At 40.6% G+C, this 25,630-nt stretch overlaps 1 protein-coding gene across 1 annotated transcript in view; it reads right to left on the bottom strand.

Annotated features, from left to right (window-relative positions):
- Positions 1-2,512: 2,512 nt before the first annotated feature.
- Positions 2,513-25,630, bottom strand: part of LOC121387192 (folylpolyglutamate synthase, mitochondrial-like) — a 336,339-nt gene continuing 313,221 nt past the window's right edge. The window contains exons 7-13 of the mRNA XM_041518217.1: positions 23,403-23,550; positions 17,819-17,911; positions 12,613-12,710; positions 10,342-10,394; positions 8,420-8,495; positions 5,322-5,391; positions 2,513-2,904 (exon numbers count right to left, since the gene is read on the bottom strand). Of these exons, the coding sequence (XP_041374151.1) occupies positions 2,513-2,904; positions 5,322-5,391; positions 8,420-8,495; positions 10,342-10,394; positions 12,613-12,710; positions 17,819-17,911; positions 23,403-23,550 (930 nt within the window). The remainder of the gene's footprint in view (positions 2,905-5,321; positions 5,392-8,419; positions 8,496-10,341; positions 10,395-12,612; positions 12,711-17,818; positions 17,912-23,402; positions 23,551-25,630) is intronic.

Raw genomic sequence — 25,630 nt, 5'->3', positions numbered from 1 at the left:
ATACGACTGTTGTACGTGGGAAAAATACTATGCTCTACCTTTCTATTGTTTAAAAGATACAACTTTAAGGTGGTTTCAATACAGACTGTTACATAGAATTCTGGCTACTAATACTTTTCTTCATATGATACATTATGTTGATTCAGACAAATGCTCTTTTTGTAATAATGAACCGGAGACATTGCAACATCTTTTTTACGACTGCACTGAAGTAAGAAACCTTTGGGAAGCAGTTAAAAAATTGATTTTTGAAAAAACTGGTCTTTGCATCCCACTAAGAAAAAATGTAGTTATGTTTGGAATGACAGATGGTGATCTAAGATACGTAGTAAACTGGATAACTGTCAATATAAAATATTACATTTACAACATGAAAATAATTAAACAAAGTTTGCACAAAAAGGCCATTGAAAATATCCTGAAAACTAAATTCCAAATAGAAAGATGTATTTATTTTAAAAATTGCCAGTATGACAAATTTAATGAACATTGGGAGAAATGGTTGAATCGTTTTGCTTGAAAATCGAAGAATTAATTGATATCACTTTCTTCAATCTCATAACTGCACATTTTGTTAACCTAAAGGAAAATCTGGGCTTGCTTGGATATAAATAAAATTCAGTAGAACCAGAAAACCAATCTTAATCTACAATACCAGTAAATAATACATGCTTCTTTCTCTCTTTTTTAGTTTCTGTTTATCTTTCCTCTTTTTTCACCATTCATTTCATCTGTCCATTCTCTATCCCCTGTCCCCCTCAGATCAAAATCATTATTGTATTCATATTTATGTATTGTTTTTAACAAATTCAAATGTATGTAACTAGAAGGTATGAATATAACATGTATTTTTGTAAGGCAATGATTCAAGGCTCCCAAACCTTGACACTGTCAACTGATCTGGGGGCAATAAACTCATTAATAATAATAATATTTAAAAAAAATAAAAAATAAAAATAAAAAATTAATACCGAAATTACAGTATTTTGAAATATGCTCTGTATGGTAAATCGGTGTCAACATGATACCGATACCGAACGGTATTTACGGTATACCGCTCAGCTCTAAATAGCAAATGTAAAACAACAAAAATACCAAAACATGTCAAAACCCGGTTCCTCCCCAAATAGAGAATGAACAAACGCAAAACAAAAACAATCTTTTTTTTTATTAAAGATAATAGTAAAGTAAAGAAGAAATAAATATGCCTATGGTAAGGAAAGAAAGTACAGACCCATTTAGTAGTTATTTTCACTTCAAAGAGTTGCCATGATCGCTAGGTGCAGTACACAGGAATGTAAATAATCGGTGATTCCTTTACCAACAACAACAAAAAACAAACCCCTTAAAATAAAAGACCTAACAGGAACCTCAAGATAAAAGGCCATGAGTAAGGCCAAGTTTATAATTGGGGAGGGGGGGGGGGGGGGATCAAGTACTGCTCCCCCGAACAATATATTAAAAACAATAATAAGTTGCTTGACCTCTCTCCCCCCCCCCCCCCCCACACACCTACGCACACACACCTAGGGAGAGAGAAGTGTCAGAGTCCTGCTCCCTCAAAAAATATATTAGAAACAAAATTTACACAAAGAAGTCTGATCTAGGATTTTTAATTGGGGGGGGGGGGGGGGCATTAATGTAATGTATACTAATGTGCAAAACAACTTTACAAGCTTTGAAATTGTATTGGAGGAAAGCAACAAACGGTATGGCGGAATAATATGTAGTTTAACATCTAAACGTCACAATGCACTTAGTAATATGTGCAAAGTATTTGTATGGTGGTTTTATAAATTGGTTCTTTTCGATTAGTAACAGTATTTATCAAATTATTCAGATTTTATGTATGTAAAGTTTCCTTTGGACGTCAGTATAGTTGGTCTTGGTCACGTGGTGTTAGACGATACTCTCACAAAGGCTCAATCTTTAATGACGTCACACGCACACAGTTTGTATGGCGTTGTCATGGCATTAAAGTCTCAGACTTTATTAAGAGTCTTGAGTCCAGACTAAATAAGCACCAGGGCCCAATTTCACAAAACATTGTAAGCCTAGTTTTGTACGTAAAAGTAAATCTAGGACTAAACTACAATGTTTATTCCTATTATAGTACAACAAATATAGTTAAAAAGTACCCGTATTTCATTTTCTTTTGTCCTTAAAATATTCTTATCTTCTGTAATGATGTAAATTTCTTCGTGAAATGGATGCCAAATATTTGTAAATGTATGCCCGGTAGGCCTATAACTGCTAGTCGCAGATGTAAACGCACGATGTTTTGCGAAATAGGCCCCAGGGATCTAACTGATAAAGCTCCCTTAGGCTCGGTTAGACAACAAAGCATCCTCTTAGCAAGTCTTTTATAATTGCACTGCGAGATCGCAAAGTTTAGCGAGACTTTAGTGAATTAGGTCCCGGGGCTGGTTAGTTTGACGCATCGGTGGACAAAACACCGAGAACTGCTCCCACCAGACGCAGATGCTGTACACGTCTGGGTTTGCGTCAGGACTCAGTTTGGGCTCACGACCTTGAGTCGCCCAATATAAAGCTTGCAGGGGCAGGGAAACGCGTACGACGGACAGATCCCGTTACTGGCGACATTTTCAGTACTCGTTCTGGGACTGGATTTATTCGCGTCACCGTGACGTGATGGAGTCTTCATCGTGTGTTCTGACGTCATCATCGTGTGTTCTGACGTCTTCATTGTGTGTTCTGACGTCTCCATCGTGTCCTCTGACGTCATAGTTCTACCAGTGACAGGACAGGTCTGCAGGACAATGGTCGGTACAGAAGGACAGTGACCATTAATGACGCAATCATCTTTAGGACTGTCTCCACATTGACTGTCCCACGTCATTTTGATCTCTTCACAAGCCTTCACTATCGTTTCTGTGCTTTGAACTGCAAAGGAACAATATGTTAGGTTAACGACAAAGAACAACAACAACAACAACAAAAACAACAAGGACGACGACAACAAGAATAACAAAGAAGAAGTTTATTTTGTTTAACGACACCACTGGAGCACAACGATTAATTAATCATCAGCTATTGAATGTCAAACATTTGGTAATTCTGACTCATAGTCATCAGAGAGGAAACCCGCTACATTTTTTTCTAATGCAGCAAGGGATGTTTTATATGCACTTTCCCCACAGACAGGAAAACACATACCACGGCCTTAGTCAGTTGTGTTGCAAGGTTGGAACGAGAAGACACCAGCTGAATGGATCCACCGAGGTGGTTCGATCCTGCAACGCAAGCACCTGAAGCGAGCACTCAACCGACTGAGCTAAATACACACACACACACACACACACACACACACACACACACACACAGACACACACACACACACACACACACACACACACACACACAGACACACACAACCCCTAAACTAGTCTTAAGTTAGCGGTATGTGCCTTGACTGTTTATTATTTTTAAAAATAATAATAATCTGAGGGCACATATTTTTTAAGCCATTTTAGCGTTACGAAATAGCTTGTAATGTCACTATGTCGTCTGCTTACGATGGTTTTACGATGTCATAGGCTAAGATGGCTTCGAAAGTATGGGCCCAGCCTACTACAATTTTAACGATGACCGTAAACATGTTGGATTTAGCAAAATTAATAATCAATTTAAATTAGTAATTAATAGTAATGTGATGGCTAATTGTAAAAAAACCACACACAAAAACAAAACAAAACAAACCACAACAACTAATAGCTAGTTAAACATATTTTCCAACTGCTTACAAATTATGGCTTTTAATAAACTACAATTTGGAAAGATTATTTTTAAAGGAAAAAACTAAACATTTGTTTAATTCAATCCCACACTTTAAAAAGCCACACATGCATGGTAGTACATACTATGACCGTTAATACTCATTACCGGTCTCGGTGGCGTCGTGGTTCAGCTATCGGACTACAGGCTGGTCGGTACAGAGTTCGCAGCCCTGTACCGGTTCCAACCCAGATTGAGTCCTTTGTGTAAGGCCACTACACCCTCTTCTCTCTCAATAATATCTAACCCACTGTCCTGGACAGACTGCCCAGATAGCCGAGGTGTGTGTGCCTAGGACAGCGTGTTTGAACCTTAATTGGATATAAGCACAAAAATATGTTGAAATGAAATACTCATTGAGTAAGTACTATTACCATCGAACTTGAAACAGTGTTTCATTTTTTTATTTTTAAATAATTTTTTTAAACATATCATCTGCCGTAGTAAATGTATATGCCACGGATACAACATTTATATAACAATAATAATAATCAGCAATACTACTGTCTATACCACTGGTACAGTATATATACATATATTCAACAGACCTACCGGCATGCTATGTTTACATTTAATCAGCAACACTACTGTCTATACCACTGGTACAGTATATATATATATATATATATATATATATATATATATATATATATATATATATATATATATATATATTATTATTATTATTATTATTATTATTATTATTATTATTATTATTTATTTATTTATTTATTTATTAAACAGACCTACTGGCATGGTATGTTTACATTTAATCAGCAATACTACTATCCATACCACTGGTACAGTATATATACATATATTCAACAGTACTACCGGCATGCTATGTTTACATTTAATCAGCAATACCAGGGCCGTAGTTAGGATTTTTTGTTTGGAGGGGGGGGGGGGGGGGGGGGGGGGGGGGCAACTGTGTAGTTAATAGTCTAAAACTCCTTAAACAGTTAAGAAGAGAATTTTCTTTAAGTTTCTATAATGCTCCCCCCCCCCCCCCCCCCTAGCTACGGCCCTGAATACTACTATCCATACCACTGGTACAGTATATATACATATATTCAACAGACCTACCGGCATGCTATGTTTACATTTAATCAGCAACACTACTGTCTATACCACTGGTACAGTATATATACATACATTCAACAGACCTACCGGCATGCTATGTTTACATTTAATCAGCAATACTACTGTCTATACCACTGGTACATTTATTTAACAGTACTACTTTATAAACTATTGATAAAGTATGTTTATGGATCAACAGTAATGCTGTCCACCCAACTTGTGCAAACTGTCGATAATCGATCAGCATTAGTGTTGTACTAATTGTACAGTATATGTTTACAGGTAGGTTTTGTCACCAGTAGGCACAGTGTTGTACTAATTGTACAGTATATGTTTACAGGTAGGTTTTGTCACCAGTAGGCACAGTGTTGTACTAATTGTACAGTATATGTTTACAGGTAGGTTTTGTCACCAGTAGGCACAGTGTTGTTCATATAACTTACTAGGTGATTTCACACGTAAATCATAGCATTCCAAGCTGGGGAAGAACACAACTTCATCAAAATCGATTGGCTACAATTTAAATATAAAAATAAAGAAATACACGTATTTCAACTGAAAAACTAAACAAGGAAACAATCGAGCACTGATTAAGTAGTAAAATATTAATGGACATCACCGTGTAATAAGAGTTACTTACTTACATCAAAACGATTTTTAAAACATTATTCAAGTTTGCTTTGACATAAGAAGAAAAGTATACGTGTTTTGGATATAACAAAAAAAGAAAGAAACACACACAAAAAACCCACTGGAATATTTAAAACCAGACATAGGTGGCCAGTGGTGGGAGTCACACTGGAATATTTAAAACCAGACAGGTGGCAAGTGGTGGGAGTCACACTGGAATATTTAAAACCAAACATAGGTGGCCAGTGGTGGGAGTCACCCTGGAAGATTTAAAACCAGACATAGGTGGCCAGTGGTGGGAGACACGCTGGAAGTAGACTCAAAACCAGACATAGGTGGCAAGTGGTGGGAGTCACGCTGGAATATTTAAAACCAGACATAGGTGGTCAGTGGTGGGAGTCACGCTGGAAGTTGACTCAAAACCAGACATAGGTGGCCAGTCATGGGAGTCACGCTGGAAAATTTAAAGCCAGACATAGGTGGGAGTCACGCTGGATTATTTAAAACAAGACATAGGTGGCCAATGGTTGGAGTCACGTTGGAAGCAGACTCAAAACCAGACATAGGTGGCAAGTGGTGGGAGTCACGTTGGAAGTAGACTCAAAAACCAGACATAGGTGGCCAGTGGTGGGAGTTACGCTGGAAGTAGACTCAAAACCAGACAAAATCGGCCAGCGGTGAGAATTGCATTGGAAGTAGACAAAATCGACCAGTATTGGGGTCACTCCATGAACTAGGCTCAAATCCAGGTACTGATGACGATGGATTCGTAGTCGTATCTCTTTAAGGGTTATGTGAGCCAAAATAAGGAAAGTTCCCTGGGATTTCACCACCATTTGGTAAGATACCAAAACAACGGCTACCACGTGATCTACTTCGTCGTAAAGTTCCTACTTAAAGACACCGTCCTGAGTTCATTGTAGTTGTAAGATATTTCTGAAAAACATATTCTTTTCAGCAACTACAATTACATATTAATGACCGGCCTCGGTGGCGTCGTGGTTAAGCCATAGGACATAAGGCTGGTAGGTACAGGGTTCGCAGCCCGGTACCGGCTCCAACCCAGAGCGAGTTTTAAGGACTCAATGGGTAGGTGTAAGACCATTACACACTCTTTTCTCTTACTAATCACTAACAAAGCACGAAAATATGTTGAAATGAAAAATAAGAAGAAGAAATAAGTATATATTAAATATATTTTCTTGTCAGTGTCTACATTTTCATTTTGTAACTTTTGTCTTGGTTGTCCTAATATTAATTTTGTAGTAGTTTAAATTAGGTTTTACTTCCTAATACTATGTTTTTAGCGCGTAAGACATTATTTATTCGAAAATAAAATCTAATTTTGGCAAATTCAAACATTAATTAGGGTGAAGAGAAACACTTTGTATATACAGACACTGATGTTTAATTATTTATGAATTTTTAATCGTGAAAAATGTGGGGTGTGGGCATGAGGTCCATGCCCCCAGAAATACCTCTCTCTTGTTTCTCTTCTTTTTTTTTTCCTTCACCACCTTTTGTATTTCGCTGTCGCGCAATAACAACCCATAGACAGCGTTGGTGCTCTCCCAATATAAATGTCCTGTCTATGCCAATTGAAAAAACTGCTCTACTTGTTTCCAACATATTAGAAAAGTTAAAATTTATTTTATTTAACGACACCACTAGAGCACATTGATTTATTAATCATCGCCTGTTGGATGTCAAACATTTGGTAATTTTTACATACATTCTTAAAGATGAAACCCGCAACATTTTCCCCATTAGTAGCAAGGGGTCTTTTATATGCTCCATCCCACAGACAGGATAACACATACCATGGTCTTTGATATACCAGTCGTGTTGCACTGGTTCGCTACATTTTTCAATTAGTAGCAAGGGATCTTTTATATCTACCATCCTGCAGACAGGATAACACATACCATGGTCTTTGATATACCAGTCGTGATGCACTGGTTGGAACGAGAAATAGTCCAATGTGTATCAACGGAAGGAAGGAAGGAAATTGTTTATTTAACGACACACTCAACACATTTTATTTACGGTTATATTGCGTCGTACATATGGTTAAGGACCACACAGATATTTAGAGAGGAAACCCTATGTCAACACTTCATGGGCTACTCTTTTCGATTAGCAGCAAGGGATCTGTTATATGCACCATCCCATAGACTGGACAATACATACCACGGCCTTTGTTGCACCAGTTGTGGATCACTGGCTGGAACCAGAAATAACCCAATGGGCCCACCGACGTGGCTCGGACATGGAGTCTTTGAGGAAGCTCACTACATTTTCCCCTTAGCAACAAAGGGATCTGTTATATGCACCATCCCATAGACTGGACAATACATACCACGGCCTTTGTTGCACCAGTTGAGGATCACTGGCTGGAACAAGAAATAACCCAATGGGCCCACCGACGTGGCTCGGACATGGAGTCTTTGAGGAAGCTCACTACATTTTCCCCTTAGCAACAAAGGGATCTGTTATATGCACCATCCCATAGACTGGACAATACATACCACGGCCTTTGTTGCACCAGTTGTGGATCACTGGCTGGAAGCAGAAATAACCCAATGGGCCCACCGACGTGGCTTGGACATGGAGTCTGAGGAAGCTCACTACATTTTCCCCTTAGCAACAAAGGGATCTGTTATATGCACCATCCCATAGACTGGACAATACATACCACGGCCTTTGTTGCACCAGTTGTGGATCACTGGCTGGAACAAGAAATAACCCAATGGGCCTACCGACGTGGCTTGGACATGGAGTCTGAGGAAGCTCACTACATTTTCCCCTTAGCAGCAAAGGGATCTGTTATATGCACCATCCCAAAGACGAACATGATACAACACGATCTAATCTGAACATGTTTTAATTTGTTGAATGCACGATCACTTACCTTCAGAATCGACAGCATACCAGCAATATTTCTGTGTCCTCCAAGAGTAAACAAGAGAATCTTACTGACTCGACCTCTGGGAAAGAAAACACAAATACGAGAAAAAGGATATTAGATTAGTCCCACATTAACACATGTTAAATTACACCTATTTAGTGTCAAGTAATGCATGTACTTATTTCCATACTTGGTCGAGAAGAAAGAGAGGAAACACTTTACTACAATACCAAAAAATTAGAAAGAAATTGTTTATATGCACCTTTGAATACCCCCCCCCCCAAACCCCGCCCCCCCCCAACCCCCCCCCCCGAAAAAAAAAAACCCCACACCCAACAACAACAAACAGACAAACAAACAAAAAAACAACAACAAACAAACAAAAAAAACATTGGTAGTAAATCTTAAAGCAGAGATGAATGTTACTTGTAGAATGCAATAATTTGCTTTTCAGGAAATATAGTTTTCAACATTTTATGGGGGAGCATACCCCCGAACCCCCTAAACACTTTGCTTTGCGCCCTCGATCTCAGTTACCCCTCCCACCACATGTGAGAGCAGCTTCGCTGATTCACACAGCTTACCAATTATTTTTTGTTTTGTTCGCACCCCGATGAACGTAAAAGAAATAACAGACACTTCTTAAATACAATAAGATATGTATTACATGTGAACTAATCTACTAAGATATTGCCACTTTTTTCTTATTTTACCAGCTTTTTCCGGGGTGTAAAGATAAAGAGAATACAATTCAATCTGCTTCTAACGACGTGTGTGAGTAATAAAGACCTTAACAATCTTGGGAAATACCTAATAACGGCAAATATAATAAGGAATTCTTTAATTAATTAATAGAATAAAAAAAATAGTGTAATTTTATAGTAATTTAATGAATAGTGAAATATAATTATTGTTATTTATAAGTATGTATTGATCATTTAAATATTTTAATTCGATGTTACTTAATTATCTTATTGATTAATTAAGTAATTGAATGTTTAATTATATTATTTATTATTATCCACCATTGTTTGTACATATTGTATATAGATGTATTTATCTTTATGTTATTATTAATGCTGATAAGATGTAAATCTTAAGGCAATAAAGAACTTGAACTTGAACTTGAGCTAAAAATTAAATATAATTTGGCTGAGTTTTTTTCATTCTACAAATATGTACATTGTATATAGTACATTTTTTTATTAAAAGCAAACAAAGATTGATAATATCAATATTTGGACTATTAATAAAAAGACCAAAAAGAAGTACCTCAACGGCGTTAGGTATGGCAGTCCAACATTTTACATTTAGGTCATCTAGAAAGCAATACCGAATAGTTTTAACATACTGACATTCAACAAATAAATGAATTAGTGTCTTTAGTATCACCGCAAAATGTACATAATTCAGTTCCAAAAGGTTTGCATTGCATCAGCTTACTGTTAGTATAGTATTTTCGGTGATTTATTTTGAAATGAAAAGATTGTAATTTCACATTGTCAGTTATTCGAAAAGTCATTTTATAAACATTTTCCCAATTGATCCCTTTATTTAATTTTTGTTGCCATTTTTATTATCAATGAAAAGTTTGTAAAATGGCTTCATTACTTTCTCGTGGGTTTTTTTTTTTTTAGAAGATTTGCATTCGAATTGTGTATTTTATCTAATTTATTAAAATTGTTAAATCTTAGTGTATGTTTCCATTAATTTGGTATTGCATCCAAAAGTCCATAATACTGTAACTATTTTACATTCAGTTGATAAAACCTACAAAAATCTCCATAAGTGAAAAAAACACCCCGTTAATTATTGATCAGATCACTGACAACATAGATGCCTTTTGTAAACCAAGAATTGTAAAAATTGACTTACTTACTTTAATACCTGGATTGAACCATAGAGGTTGAGATAGAAACACTCACTTAATAGTGGCTGCCTCCTTCTCTGACTTCTCTGAGAACCACTCAACACATTGCTGTAATTGAAGGAAGGAAATGTTTTATTTAACGACGCACTCGACACATTGTATTTACGGTTATATGGCGTCAGACATATGGTTAAGGACTACACAGATATTGAGGGAGTAAACCCGCTATTGCCACTTCATGGGCTACTCTTTTCGATTAGCAGCAAGGGATCTTTTATATGCTTCATCCCATAGACAGGATAGCACATACCACGGCCTTTGATATACCAGTCGTGGTGCACTGGCTGTAGCAAGAAATAGCCCAATGGGCCCACTGACAGAGATCGATCCCAAACCGACCGCGCATCAAGCGAACGCTTTACCACTTGGCTACGTCTCGCCCCTTGCTGCAGTTGAAAGCGAAAAACACAGACATATTGCAAATAACTAAATCAACGCATGCATTCACCGAACATTGGTTAAACATGCATTCTAAATGACTGTTCTTGAAAAATATAGCCTCGAGTAAAACACATTCCGAGCTTGATCTGCAATGAAGTTGGACGTGTGCTCTTGCGCTCTAGACCTACCGACCCCCATCAGGGGGAACTTATGCAGTCATACGGGATGTTGCTGGAGTATCGCGTCGCGTACACCGGGTCACGGGCAACCGTGACTTTGGTGTACGGCGACGCGGAGTCGCAGAAGAGGAAGGGAAGAGGACGGAGGATGAGGAAATGTGCGCCAGGGGCGGCGCAGGAGGAAACAAAGCTGGCGGCTCAACCGCCAGCGGCGGTCCCTTCTGCGTCGCCTTCATCTGTGAGTTCGGTGCCGAGACTGCTATAGACAAGCGATCCTGTTACGCGAGACGGATAGCCATACCATCCAAAGGATCCTCAGGGCTATCTTCGCGCCGGCTACCACCAGGTCATCCCAGCTATTCTAGACAGGAAGCACGAAGTCCCGAACCTGACTGCCACAGCCCTCATCATCTCGCCGTAGGCGCCAACCTTTCCTAGGACAGGTAACCTCCTTTTTTGGGCTTGTTGGACTTTAAACTTTTGGGTCGTCATTCAATATTTTACGTTTATTTTTTTTATATATAAATAGTCCAACACACTACAGATTGGAAGCCCGTGAAAATTGCTCAAATCACCTTCAAACCTTTTCGGCTGAGCACTCTTAATTTAGGGTGGGTTTTTTTTTTTTTTTTTTTTTTTTTTTTTTGGTCCAGACATGGGGGGGGGGGGGGAGAGCAGAATTGAGCAGGTTAAGTCAGCTGTTTTTGGCGTAGGTCTCAGAACCTACTTCTAAATTTTTATTGCTAATTCCGCCCACCTCAAACTTGCACCCCCTCCCCCCTCCTGGACCGGACTTAGTCGCTGGCGAAAGTCAGAGATTAAGCTCGTGACAGGAGTGCGTGAAGCCCTAGTGGCATATATGCACACTAAAAATTATCCGCTCTGCTCGACTAAAACAACAAAACCAAACAAATAAACAAAAGATCCAGCAAATCATCAGAGATAGAGGAAGGGAGGAAGGAAATGTTTTATCTAACGACGCACAACACATCTTGATTATGGTTATGTGGCTTCGGAAAGAGAAAACTAAAAAAAAAATAAAAAAACAGCAACAACAAAACAACAACAATAACACCCCAACTAGACAGACATTCAGACCCAGACATACAAATACACCAGAATACACACACACACAGACATATACACACTCACACACACACACACACACACACACACACACACACACACACACACGCACACACTCACACATACACACACACACACACACACACACACACACACACACACACACACACACACACACTCACACATACACACACTCACACGTACACCGAGACAGACGAACAGACAGACAGACCTGCATGCTCTCCTTGGTGTGAGCGCCGTGCACTTTCCCACAAACAGGAAAACACATACCACAGCCTTTGACCAGTTGTGGTGCACTGGTTGGAACGAGAAAAACCCAATCTTTTGAATAAATCCACAGAGGTGGTTCGATCCTGCGATGCAAGCACCGCAACCGCGTACAGGGATAGAGAAAGTGAGAGACAGAGAGATAGAGAAATTGAGAGACAGAGAGACATCAGAGAAGATAGAGAAAGTGAGAGACAGAGAGATAGAGAAAGTGAGACAACTACTCAAGGTAGACACATACTTGTAGACCGACAGACAGATAAACAAGACAGGTACAAACGGACAATCACATACATAGACACCGAGACTGACATACAGACAGACAGACAGACCTGCATGCTCTCCTTGGTGTGAGCTCCGTCCAGGTAGTAGGTGAGTCGAGGGCGGTATATCGTCTGACTCCTGCCGGGCCACGAACACCGCGCCAGTCCTGTAACATAACGGACGTAGAGATTCTATACAACTACATGGCAGAATTAGCATATGACATCCAATAGCCGATGATTAACCAATCAATGTGCTCTAGTGGTGCTCTTGAACAATACGCACTTTAATTCCACAGGTCTGTAAGAGACGTAGAACTGATACAAAGTTTTATTTGCTCTTCAATTCATTCCAGCCAGTGCTCCACAACTGGTATATCAAAGGCCGTGGTATATGTGCAATCCTGTCTGATGCATGGTGCATACAAAATACCCCTTGCTTCTAATGGCAAAAAAATATAGCGGGTTTCCTCTCTAAGACTATGCTAAAATTACCAAATGTTTGACATCCAATAGCCGATGATTACTAAATCAGTGTGCTCTAGTGGTGTCGTTAAACAAAACAAACTAATTCTTTGCTACTAAACAAAACAACTGAATCATTAATTTCATTTCCACTTCTTCGTGCTTATATCCAATTAATGTTCAAGCACGCTGTCCTGGGCACACACCTCAGCTATCTGCGTTGTCTGTCCAGGACAGTGGGTTAGTTGTTAGTTGGTTAGTGAGAGAAAAGAGGGTGCAGTGGTCTTACACCTACTCACTGAGTCGTTAAAACTCGCTCTGGGTTGGAGCCGGTACCGGGCTGCGAACCCTGTACCTACCAGTCTGTAGTCCGAGGCCGGTTCGTCTGAATCCAGGTCTAGATCAGTGAAAGAGTGATGCCGCCAGCGCCACTGGAACTTACAGGGAATCTTCCCAAGAAGCATGTTTTAATGATGTCCCATCAACATTTTTAACGTTTTATTATGATCATAAATGTGCTACAATTTCTTATTTTGAAGACACCCCCCCCCCCCCCCCCCCACCCCACCCCCACCCCCCAGTATCGGTGAAACGATTACTCTAGAAAGCTATAAATTAGTTATAGAAATCTAAATCTGCATAAGACAACTTGCTGATATTATCATAGTGCAATATTTGCAACTATATTAAAATGCAATTTATATATTTAGCTGTGCACGTACGATTCAATTAATTGTTAATCTGCCACAGGTCTGCCATTTACGCAATAACTTAGTCTGTAGTTAAAGGGACAGATCCTAGTTTTTAAACACTACAGTATATTTTTCACTATTAGAGCCGTTTATGATCACTGAAATCAAACATTGTATTGCTTAGATTATCCATTTCCGTACAACCGAAGTGTTTCTGGTCATCCTGGTGTTTCTAACACCACAAAACGCATTTTTCATATTTTATAAACGCACGTGCGTGTGAGAAGTAACGGGTCTAGGTGAAAAATATGCCTTAGTGTTTAAAAACTAGTGTCTGTCCCTTTAACTAGGGGTTAGCAATGAGACAAATTAGTGTCAAACTAAATTACAGCAATCAAGGATTAACAGCTACGGACTATAAACCATGGCAGTTACGTGTCAACAAATATATGTTCCTTATAGGTAATACTAAACCAAATAATTTCCGGCTGGGTCAAAGTTCGAGGTGCACCCAACTTTGGATAGAGAAGTTAACACCACAAGTCCTGTGATTGGTGATAAATGTAAGTTGGGTGTAAAAAAAAAAAAAAAAAAAAAAAAAAAAATTTCATCTGGGCAAAACATGTATGCACTTTTATTTCATCTAGTACCACTGTGTCAATTAGCATTGTGCTTGAAACATGTGAGGGGTACCTGTGAAAAAACCGTACTAAAAGTGTGTGCGGAACTAGGGTAGTCATAGACGCTACCCGTTTATGATTCACTTTAAGGGTGATTGGTGGTAGTATTTATATCCCTGGTGTTTATGTCGATTGATACGCTTTAGGTAGGAGTTTTAGTCACACATGTTACTATTGTCGTCTATGGGATTTGATTTGGTAGTATACACCTTATAAATATTCCTTTGCTATGCATTATCGAGAGGACCAAGGAGAACAGCTACAAGCCAACTCTGTCCCGGGTCAAATCCCTGCCCTGGCTATCAAGAGACAGGACCCGGGATGGACATGTCTGAAACCTTAGTGGTATAGGTCCCTGGCTATCCAGAGACGGAACCCGGGATGGACATGCCTGAAACCTTAGTGGTATAGGTCCCTGGCTATCCAGAGACGGGACCCGGGATGGACATGCCTGAAACCTTAGTGGTATAGGTCCCTGGCTATCCAGAGACGGGACCCGGGATGGACATGTCTGAAACCTTAGTGGTATAGTTCCCTGGCTATCAAGAGACGGGACCCGGGATGGACATGTCTGAAACCTTAGTGGTATAGTTCCCATGCTATCCAGAGACGGAACCCGGGATGGACATGCCTGAAACCTTAGTGGTATAGGTCCCTGGCTATCAAGAGACGGGACCCGGGATGGACATGCCTGAAACCTTAGTGGTATAGTTCCCAGGCTATCCAGAGACGAGACCCGGGATGGACATGCCTGAAACCTTAGTGGTATAGGTCCCATGCTATCCAGAGACGGTACCCGGGATGGACATGCCTGAAACCTTAGTGGTATAGGTCCCTGGCTATCCAGAGACGGGACCCGGGGTGGACATGTCTGAAACCTTAGTGGTATAGGTCCCTGGCTATCAAGAGACAGGACCCGGGATCGACATGTCTGAAACCTTAGTGGTATAGGTCCCATGCTATCAAGAGACGGGACCCGGGATGGACATGCCTGAAACCTTAGTGGTATAGGTCCCAGGCTATCAAGAGACGGGACCCGGGATGGACATGCCTGAAACCTTAGTGGTATAGGTCCCAGGCTATCAAGAGACGAGACCCGGGATGGACATGTCTGAAACCTTAGTGGTATAGTTCCCTGGCTATCAAGAGACGAGACCCGGGATGGACATGGCTGAAACCTTAGTGGTATAGTTCCCTGGCTATGAAGAGACGAGACCCGGGATGGACATGTCTGAAACCTTAGTGGTATAGTTCCCTGGCTATGAAGAGACGGGACCCGGGATGGACATGTCTGAAACCTTAGTGGTATAGGTCCCAGGCTATCAAGAGACGGGACCCGGGATGGACATGCCTGAAACCTTAGTGGTATAGGTCCCAGGCTATCAAGAGACGGGACCCGGGATGGACATGCCTGAAACCTTAGTGGTATAGGTCCCATGGCTATCAAGAGACGGGACCCGGGATGGACATGTCTGAAACCTTAGTGGTATAGTTCCCATGCTATCCAGAGACGGGACCCGGGATGGACATGCCTGAAACCTTAGTGGTATAGGTCCCTGGCTATCCAGAGACGGGACCCGGGATGGACATGCCTGAAACCTTAGTGGTATAGTTCCCTGGCTATCCAGAGACGGGACCCGGGATGGACATGTCTGAAACCTTAGTGGTATAGGTCCCTGGCTATCAAGAGACGGGACCCGGGATGGACATGTCTGAAACCTTAGTGGTATAGGTCCCATGCTATCCAGAGACGGGACCCGGGATGGACATGCCTGAAACCTTAGTGGTATAGGTCCCTGGCTATCCAGAGACGGGACCCGGGATGGACATGCCTGAAACCTTAGTGGTATAGTTCCCTGGCTATCAAGAGACGGGACCCGGGATGGACATGTCTGAAACCTTAGTGGTATAGTTCCCTGGCTATCAAGAGACGGGACCCGGGATGGACATGTCTGAAACCTTAGTGGTATAGGTCCCAGGCTATCAAGAGACGGGACCCGGGATGGACATGCCTGAAACCTTAGTGGTATAGGTCCCAGGCTATCAAGAGACGGGACCCGGGATGGACATGCCTGAAACCTTAGTGGTATAGGTCCCAGGCTATCCAGAGACGGGACCCGGGATGGACATGCCTGAAACCTTAGTGGTATAGTTCCCTGGCTATCCAGAGACGGGACCCGGGATGGACATGCCTGAAACCTTAGTGGTATAGGTCCCATGCTATCCAGAGACGGGACCCGGGATGGACATGCCTGAAACCTTAGTGGTATAGTTCCCATGCTATCCAGAGACGGGACCCGGGGTGGACATGCCTGAAACCTTAGTGGTATAGTTCCCATGCTATCCAGAGACGGGACCCGGGATGGACATGTCTGAAACCTTAGTGGTATAGTTCCCATGGCTATGCAGAGACGGGACCCGGGAGTGGACATGTCTGAAACCTTAGTGGTATAGTTCCCTGGCTATCCAGAGACGGGACCCGGGATGGACATGTCTGAAACCTTAGTGGTATAGTTCCCATGCTATGCAGAGACGGGACCCGGGATGGACATGTCTGAAACCTTAGTGGTATAGGTCCCAGGCTATCCAGAGACGGGACCCGGGATGGACATGCCTGAAACCTTAGTGGTATAGTTCCCTGGCTATCCAGAGACGGGAACCGGGATGGACATGTCTGAAACCTTAGTGGTATAGTTCCCTGGCTATGAAGAGACGGAACCCGGGATGGACATGTCTGAAACCTTAGTGGTATAGTTCCCTGGCTATGAAGAGACGAGACCCGGGATGGACATGTCTGAAACCTTAGTGGTATAGTTCCCTGGCTATGAAGAGACGAGACCCGGGATGGACATGTCTGAAACCTTAGTGGTATAGTTCCCTGGCTATGAAGAGACGAGACCCGGGATGGACATGTCTGAAACCTTAGTGGTATAGTTCCCTGGCTATGAAGAGACGGAACCCGGGATGGACATGTCTGAAACCTTAGTGGTATAGTTCCCTGGCTATGAAGAGACGGAACCCGGGATGGACATGTCTGAAACCTTAGTGGTATAGTTCCCTGGCTATGAAGAGACGGAACCCGGGATGGACATGTCTGAAACCTTAGTGGTATAGTTCCCTGGCTATGAAGAGACGAGACCCGGGATGGACATGTCTGAAACCTTAGTGGTATAGTTCCCTGGCTATGAAGAGACGGACCCGGGATGGACATGTCTGAAACCTTAGTGGTATAGTTCCCTGGCTATGAAGAGACGGAACCCGGGATGGACATGTCTGAAACCTTAGTGGTATAGTTCCCTGGCTATGAAGAGACGGGACCCGGGATGGACATGTCTGAAACCTTAGGACACAAGGAAAACCTACACTGTCTTAAATGGGAACATGTACACTGTGTTAATATTCAAGCTCGTTATACCAGGACTTGAATCTAAAACTTACCTTCAGTTTCGACAGGGCTGAGTTGATAGACACGTAACATAGGAATGTCCTTCACACTAGGTACAGACAACACTTCACAGAGATACTGCTGTTCTGAAGAAGAAAAAAGAGACAGCATTAATCATGCTTCTCTCGAAATTCCCATAAGGAATGGCTTCTTTTACACTGTCAGAGGCGGATCGGTGTGTGTGTGGGGGGGGGGGGGGGGGGGGGGGGAATAGGGGCCCGGGCCCCCTAAATTTTGCGATAGTTATAATTTTGTTATATATTAATTTTCATTTTTTTACGATCCCCCTCCAAACCTCCCGCAAAATTCCCTTGGCATACTATCTCATGTCACTGCTCCCCACAGTGGATTTTCTGTATCCGCCACTGACTGTTATTATTATATAAGTATTATTAGTTGTTGTTGGTGTTGTAGTAGTAGTAGTAGTAGTAGTAGTAGTAGTAGTAGTAGTAGTAGTAGTAGTAATAGTAGTAGTAGAAATAGAATAATACATGAGTGGCCGTTAGATACCATTTATCTCACAACTAGTTGTTTAAAAACGTATCAAACTCGCTATAAAAATCGTTCTAACATAAATAGTACCTAACGGCCACTCATGTATTATTCTCTCTATACACGCAATACTATATTTATAATAACCACACATAGAAACTCTCACACTCGGACGTAGCCCAGTGGTAAAACATTTCCTTCCTTCGTTCACTATTACACATATTCACGAACTCACTCACAAAATTCCGGCGAGTTCCCCACTCTTAACTACATGCCCTCAAAGGCCGTGGTATGTGTTATCCTGTCTATGGGATGGTGCATATACAAGATCCCTTGCTACTAATCGAAAAGAGTAGTCCATGAAGTGGCGACAGCGTGTTTCCTCCGTCAATATATGTGTGGGCCTTAACCATATGTCCGACACCACATAACCGTAAATAAAATATTTTGAGTGATTTCCTTCCTTCCTTCCTTCCTTCCTTTTACCGGCCTCGTTTAGGTCCAGTTTTATGTTTGTGTTAACGGGTTCACCACCCAGAGCATGGGATTTGATCCAGATCAATCATCGGCTATTGGATGTCAAGGCATGGGTGGTAACCACTGACACCGAACAAAAGGGTTCAAAAAGGTTCATTTTAACGAAGCGCACTCAAAGATCCCTTTATTTATCGGTTATATGGTTAAGGACCACACAAATATGTGGGAGGAAACCCTCTATCGCCACGTTATGGGCTTGAGTCTTTTCGATTAGCAGCAAGGGATCTTTTATATTCTTCCACAGCAGCAAGGGCACCATCCCATAGACAGGATAGGACATACACTATGAAGCGAGAAATAGCACGGCCTTTGATGTACCAGTCATGGTGCACTAGCTGAAGCGAGAAATAGCCCAATGGGTCCACTGACGGGGATCGATCCCAAACCAAAGGGGTGGGACATAGCAAAGTGGTAAATCGTTCACCTGATGCGCGGTTGGTTTGGGATCGAACCCCATCCGTGGGCCTATTAGGCTATTTCTCGTTCTAGCCACTGTTATATCAAAGCCGTGGTATGTGTTATCCTGTCTGTGCGATAGGAGCATCCAATAGCCGATGATTAATAAATCAACGTGCTTGAGTCCAGGCGAGGGTTGCCAGAACCCCCTCAATGGGCCCATACCGTGACTTGTTTTCCAATTCCAACTAGTGACCCACGACTGATATAACAAAGGTCGTATATGCTATATGTTGTCTGGTTTGTGGGAAGGGCATATAAAAGATCCCTTGATGTTAATGAAAACATTATGTCAAAATTATCAAATGTTTGCATTCAAACATCCAACAGAGAGAGAGAGGGCAGAGAGAGAGAGAGAGAGAGAGAGAGAGAGAGAGAGAGAGAGAGAGAGAGAGAGAGAGAGAGAGAGAGAGAGAGAGAGAGAGAGAGAGAGTAGAACACAAAGAGAGAGAGAGAAACCCAAGAGACCCAACAACATAGAGTAGACTAGGTAAGAGTCATTTTGACCTTGATCTTTATAAAATGCATTTAACAAAATTTCTACTAACCTAAGTTGGTTCTGTTTAAAAATACCCGACACAGCTGTAGAGCGAGTCCCGCGTTGACAAACTGAATATTTCCCTCGATACCCAAATGTATCTGTTGACCCGCGGCACAGAACTCGTGTAGTGTCGGAACATGGTACAGAGGTGCCTAGAGTAGACGTAAACAACACACACTAAAACACGGTACAGAAGTGCCTAGAGTAGACGTAAACAACACACACTAAAACACGGTACAGAAGTGCCTAGAGTAGACGTAAACAACACACACTAAAACACGGTACAGAAGTGCCTAGAGTAGACGTAAACAACACACACTATAACACGGTACAGAGGTGCCTAGAGTAGACGTAAACAACACACACTAAAACACGGTACAGAGGTGCCTAGAGTAAATTAAATTATGCTTATTATTTAAATTACAGTTTCTATTTAAATATTAGGAGAATACTCGATATTTCTACTTTAATGTCGACTGACCCCAATCTCCCATGGTCGCTTTAAGAGAACGGTCTCAATGTAATACTTTTTTGTTTTAAAATATTGAACTTTTATAACGTTATTCGGGAGCATACAAATTCTAAACACATCGGGCGAGACTATTTATGCAATAGGCGAACTTGTTGTTCTATTTCAACATTAAAAAACCAGTACAAAAAGTGTAGTAATAAACTCTGGATTGTATACTAGTATAAACAGTTTTGATGGCTATACCATTACGGGGTTTGGGTTTTTTTTCGTCTTGAAACGAATTTTATATAAAAGTTTTATATTGAAATTAGTTTCCGGCATACTTCAAATTCTTTTCAAATCACTGGCATGATTTTGCAAGTAAGGTTTTGATTGGTCGAATGAAAGGTTAACTGCACATGAACTCCAACGGGGTGCTGTTAGATCCACAGGTAATAGTAATTAACGAGTGGAGCTAATTTTAATTAGATTGACTTGGCAGCAACATCTGCCTTTTCGTTGTCCTTAATGCCTACATGGCTGGGTACCCATCAAAATATAACGTCTTTAGCAGCAATTGATAAAAAGACAATTTCGTATCACCATCCCAGCTACGGGATGCTCCAATTCCATGTGCTGTAAAGCTTGGAGACACGTAAGTGAGTATACAAAAATAATATATTTGGATGCAAACGAATCCTTAATCTGTTCCAGTGCTTTAATTATTGACCAGATTTCAGCAGTAAAGATTTAATGCTGAATCTGGCAATCTCAGGGACATTATTGTGTCTAATGGAAAAACTGTAGCAGAAGACACAGAATTCCCATCCAGTGATCCGTCTATGTAAACAGTAATGTAATCACAGTACGTCTCTTTGATTTCCATGAAATGTTGTTTACAAATATCTACAACCATTTGCTCTTTCTTTAGATGCACAAAATCCAATATAAATTTTCGGTGGTTTAGTACACCAAGGTGGCAAAACAAAATATGAAGGCGTTTTTTCTTTCTTTCTTTGTTTGTTTGATTTTGTTTGCTTTAATGAAGAAATACTGACCCCAATCTTCTGTGATCGCTCAAACAGAACGGCCTCAGGGCAATGATATTTTGTTTTAAAATATTCAACTAATATTCGATAATATATTGCGGCTTTAATGAAGACTGACCCCAATATCCCGTCATCGCTCAAAGAGAACGGCCTCAGTGTAATAATATTTTGTTTTAAAATATTCAACTAATAGTCGATATTGCTGCTTTAATGAAGACTGACCTCAATTTCCTGTGATCGCTCTAAGAGAACGGCGTCAGTGTAATAATATTTTGTTTTAAAATATTCAACTAATAGTCGATATTGCTGCTTTAAAGACGACTGACCCCAATCTCCTGTGATCGCTCTAAGAGAACGGCGTCAGTGTAATAATATTTTGTTTTAAAATATTCAACTAATAGTCGATATTGCTGCTTTAATGAAGACTGACCCCAATCTCCTGTGATCGCTCTAAGAGAACGGCGTCAGCTTCTGGTGGCTGACTGACAGTCAGAGCGGGAACTCCCTTCTGAAAAACATTCACACACATCAGATAATACAGATATGTCTCAACTACGGAAAACCGTTAGGGCCAGTGAATGTGTTTATAATGATTAATAAGGAATGTCATTTATTATATATATAGAAGCCTAAGCCTGAACTAAGGAAGACTATTAAAGAGACATTCCTGAGTTTGCTGCATTGTAAGATGTTTCCGACTAATAAAATCATGGCTGTTAACAAAAGTAAAATGTTGTGACTGAAATTTCAAGGTACAGGTCATTGCCCTGGTTGGGGGTTTAGATGGCGGATGTCAGTGCCATGATTATATCACCATTCAAAATGGTAGTGTTTTATATGACAATTGTAGTCCACTTTAAACATGTATTTCTCCCAACCCAAACCCTGGGTTTTTTTATTTTTTTATTGGACAAAAACATTAATTTGATGGGTCCTGCAGTGAACCTATATTAATAAAAATAGTCCTATTAGGCTGACATTTGCTGGGGTGTTCTTTCACAAGCTACGAACATTTTTTTTAAAGTTTGCATTATTACTTGATATTATTTATTTAGGCTTGACCGCCAGCTAATTAACGGCAAATCAAATATTCAAATACATTTACATCGGGTCGCAGTAGTCTTATTGCAAATTCATTATGGTAGTTAAAAATTGGGGTAAAAGCCAATGTCTGATACTACATTACGCTAGCGTTGAATAGTCCTCTGTTGATCTTTGTGTCTATTTAACAATACGTAACGCAAAATCTTGCAGTTTTAATATCCCTCTCGCTCGTGTAACGTTTTGTGACCATGTCATATTTTACTTTGGGTTTTTTTTAGTAATAAATATATGTTAAAATAAAACGGCAATGACTGGTTGCATACTTTACTATTAACATTTCACGATGCTCACAAAAACCCCCCTCCCCAATTACTATCCTGTTTGGGATGTCACACATCCCATAATTCCTACTCTCCTTAGTGCATGTTGTCCAGTTTTATGTTTGTGAACGACCCCTAGAGCATTCAATCGTAAATAATAAATAATAAAGAAGTAAAATTTTTTAAAAAGTTTTATTTTTATACCGGATCAATTTTATTAAGGAAACTCATCTCCATATGGGCTATAATATTAGCAATCTAATATATCTCCCAGCAGGAACTACTACATTGTAACAGTGTTCAATGGGTCCACTCGCACGTGCTCTTCGTCACATGGTGTGGGACAACGGGCACGGCCATGGTACTTCAAAGGGAGTGTTATCCTGTCTGTGCGATAGGAGCATCCAATAGCCGATGGTTAAATTAGGCGAGGGTTTCAATTTTGTCACTTGTTTTCCAATTAAAACGACTGACTGTAGTATACGTTGTCTGGTTGTATATAAAAGATCCTTTGATGTTAATGAAAACATTATGTTTTGTTTTTTTTTTTTTGAGAGGGGGGGGGAGGAGAGAGAGAGATATGAACAAAAAGAGAGAGAAACCCAAAACCCAACAACATAGAGACTAGGTAAGAGTCATTTTGACCTTGATCTTTACAAAATGCATTAAAAAAAAAATTCTACTAACCTAAGTTGCTGGTTCTGTTTAAAAATACCCGACACAGCTGTAGAGCGAGTCCCGCGTTGACAAACTGAATATTTCCCTCGATACCCAAATGTATCTGTTGACCCGCGGCACAGAACTCGTGTAGTGTCGGAACATGGTACAGAGGTGCCTAGAGTAGACGTAAGCAACACACACTATAACACGGTACAGAAGTGCCTAGAGTAGACGTAAACAATACACACTATAACACGGTACAGAAGTGCCTAGAGTAGATGTAAACAACACACACTATAACACGGTACAGAAGTGTCTAGAGTAGACGTAAACAACACACACTATAACACGGTACAGAAGTGCCTAGAGTAGACGTAAACAACACACACTATAACACGGTACAGAAGTGCCTAGAGTAGATGTAAACAACACACACTATAACACGGTACAGAAGTGTCTAGAGTAGACGTAAACAACACACACTAAAAAACGGTACAGAGGTGCCTAGAGTAGACGTAAACAACACACACTAAAACACGGTACAGAGGTGCCTAGAGTAGACGTAAACAACACACACTATAACACGACAGAGGTAAAGACGTAAACAACACACACTAAAACACGGTACAGAGGTGCCTAGAGTAGACGTAAACAAACAACACACACTAAAACACGGTACAGAGGTGCCTAGAGTAGACGTAAACAACACACACTATGTACAGAAGTGCCTAGAGTAGACGTAAAACAACACACACTAAAACACGGTACACAGAAGTGCCTAGAGTGGATGTAAACAACACACACTAAAACACGGTACAGAAGAGCCTAGATTAGACGTAAACAACACACACTATTACAGAGGTAGAGTAGACGTAAACAACACACACTAAAACACGGTACAGAGGTGCCTAGAGTAGACGTAAACAACACACACTAAAACACGGTACAGAGGTGCCTAGAGTAGACGTAAACAACACACACTAAAACACGGTACAGAGGTGCCTAGAGTAGACGTAAACAACACACACTAAAACACGGTACAGAAGTGCCTAGAGTAGACGTAAACAACACACACTAAAACACGGTACAGAAGGTGCCTAGAGTAGACGTAAACAACACACACTAAAACACGGTACAGAAGTGCCTAGAGTAGACGTAAACAACACACACTAAAACACGGTACAGAAGTGCCTAGAGTAGACGTAAACAACACACTAAAAACACGGTATAGAGTAGACGTAAACAACACACACTAAAACACGGTACAGAGGTGCCTAGAGTAGACGTAAACAACACACACTAAAACACGGTACAGGGGTGCCAAGAGTAGACATAAACAACACACACTAAAACACGGTACAGAGGTGCCTAGAGTAAATTAAATTATGCTTATGATTTAAATTACAGTTTCTATTTAAATATTAGGAGAATACTCGATATTTCTACTTTAATGTCGACTGACCCCAATCTCCCATGGTCGCTTTAAGAGAACGGTCTCAATGTAATACTGTTTTGTTTTAAAATATTGAACTTTTATAACGTTATTCGGGAGCATACAAATTCTAAACACATCGGGCGAGACTATTTATGCAATAGGCGAACTTGTTGTTCTATTTCAACATTAAAAAAACAGGACAAAAAGTGTAGTAATAAACTCTGGGTTGTATACTAGTATAAACAGATTTTATGGCTATATCATTACGGGGTTTGGGTTTTTTTTCGTCTTGAAACGAATTTTATATAAAAGTTTTATATTGAAATTAGTTTCCGGCATACTTCAAATTCTTTTCAAATCACTGGCATGATTTTGCAAGTAAGGTTTTGATTGGTCGAATGAAAGGTTAACTGGACATGAGCTCCAACGGGGTGCTGTTAGATCCACAGGTAATAGTAATTAACCAGTGGAGTTAATTTTAATTAGATTGACTTGGCAGTAAAATCTGCCTGTTCGTTGTCCTTAATGCCTACATGGCTGGGTACCCATCAAAATATAACGTCTTTAGCAGCAATTGATAAAAAGACACTTTCGTATCACTATCCCAGCTACGGGATGCTCCAATTCCATGTGCTGTAAAGCTTGGAGACACGAAAGTGAGTATATAAAAATAATATATTTGGATGCAAACGAATCCTTAATCTGTTCCAGGGCTTTAATTATTGACCAGATTTCAGCAGTAAAGATTTAATGCTGAATCTGGCAATCTCAGGGACATTATTGTGTCTAATGGAAAAACTGTAGCAGAAGACACAGAATT

The sequence above is a fragment of the Gigantopelta aegis genome, chromosome 13 (genome assembly GCF_016097555.1).
Source record: "Gigantopelta aegis isolate Gae_Host chromosome 13, Gae_host_genome, whole genome shotgun sequence".
NCBI classification, from domain to species: Eukaryota; Metazoa; Mollusca; class Gastropoda; order Neomphalida; family Peltospiridae; genus Gigantopelta; species Gigantopelta aegis.
This window is presented reverse-complemented; position numbering and strand designations above follow the sequence as displayed.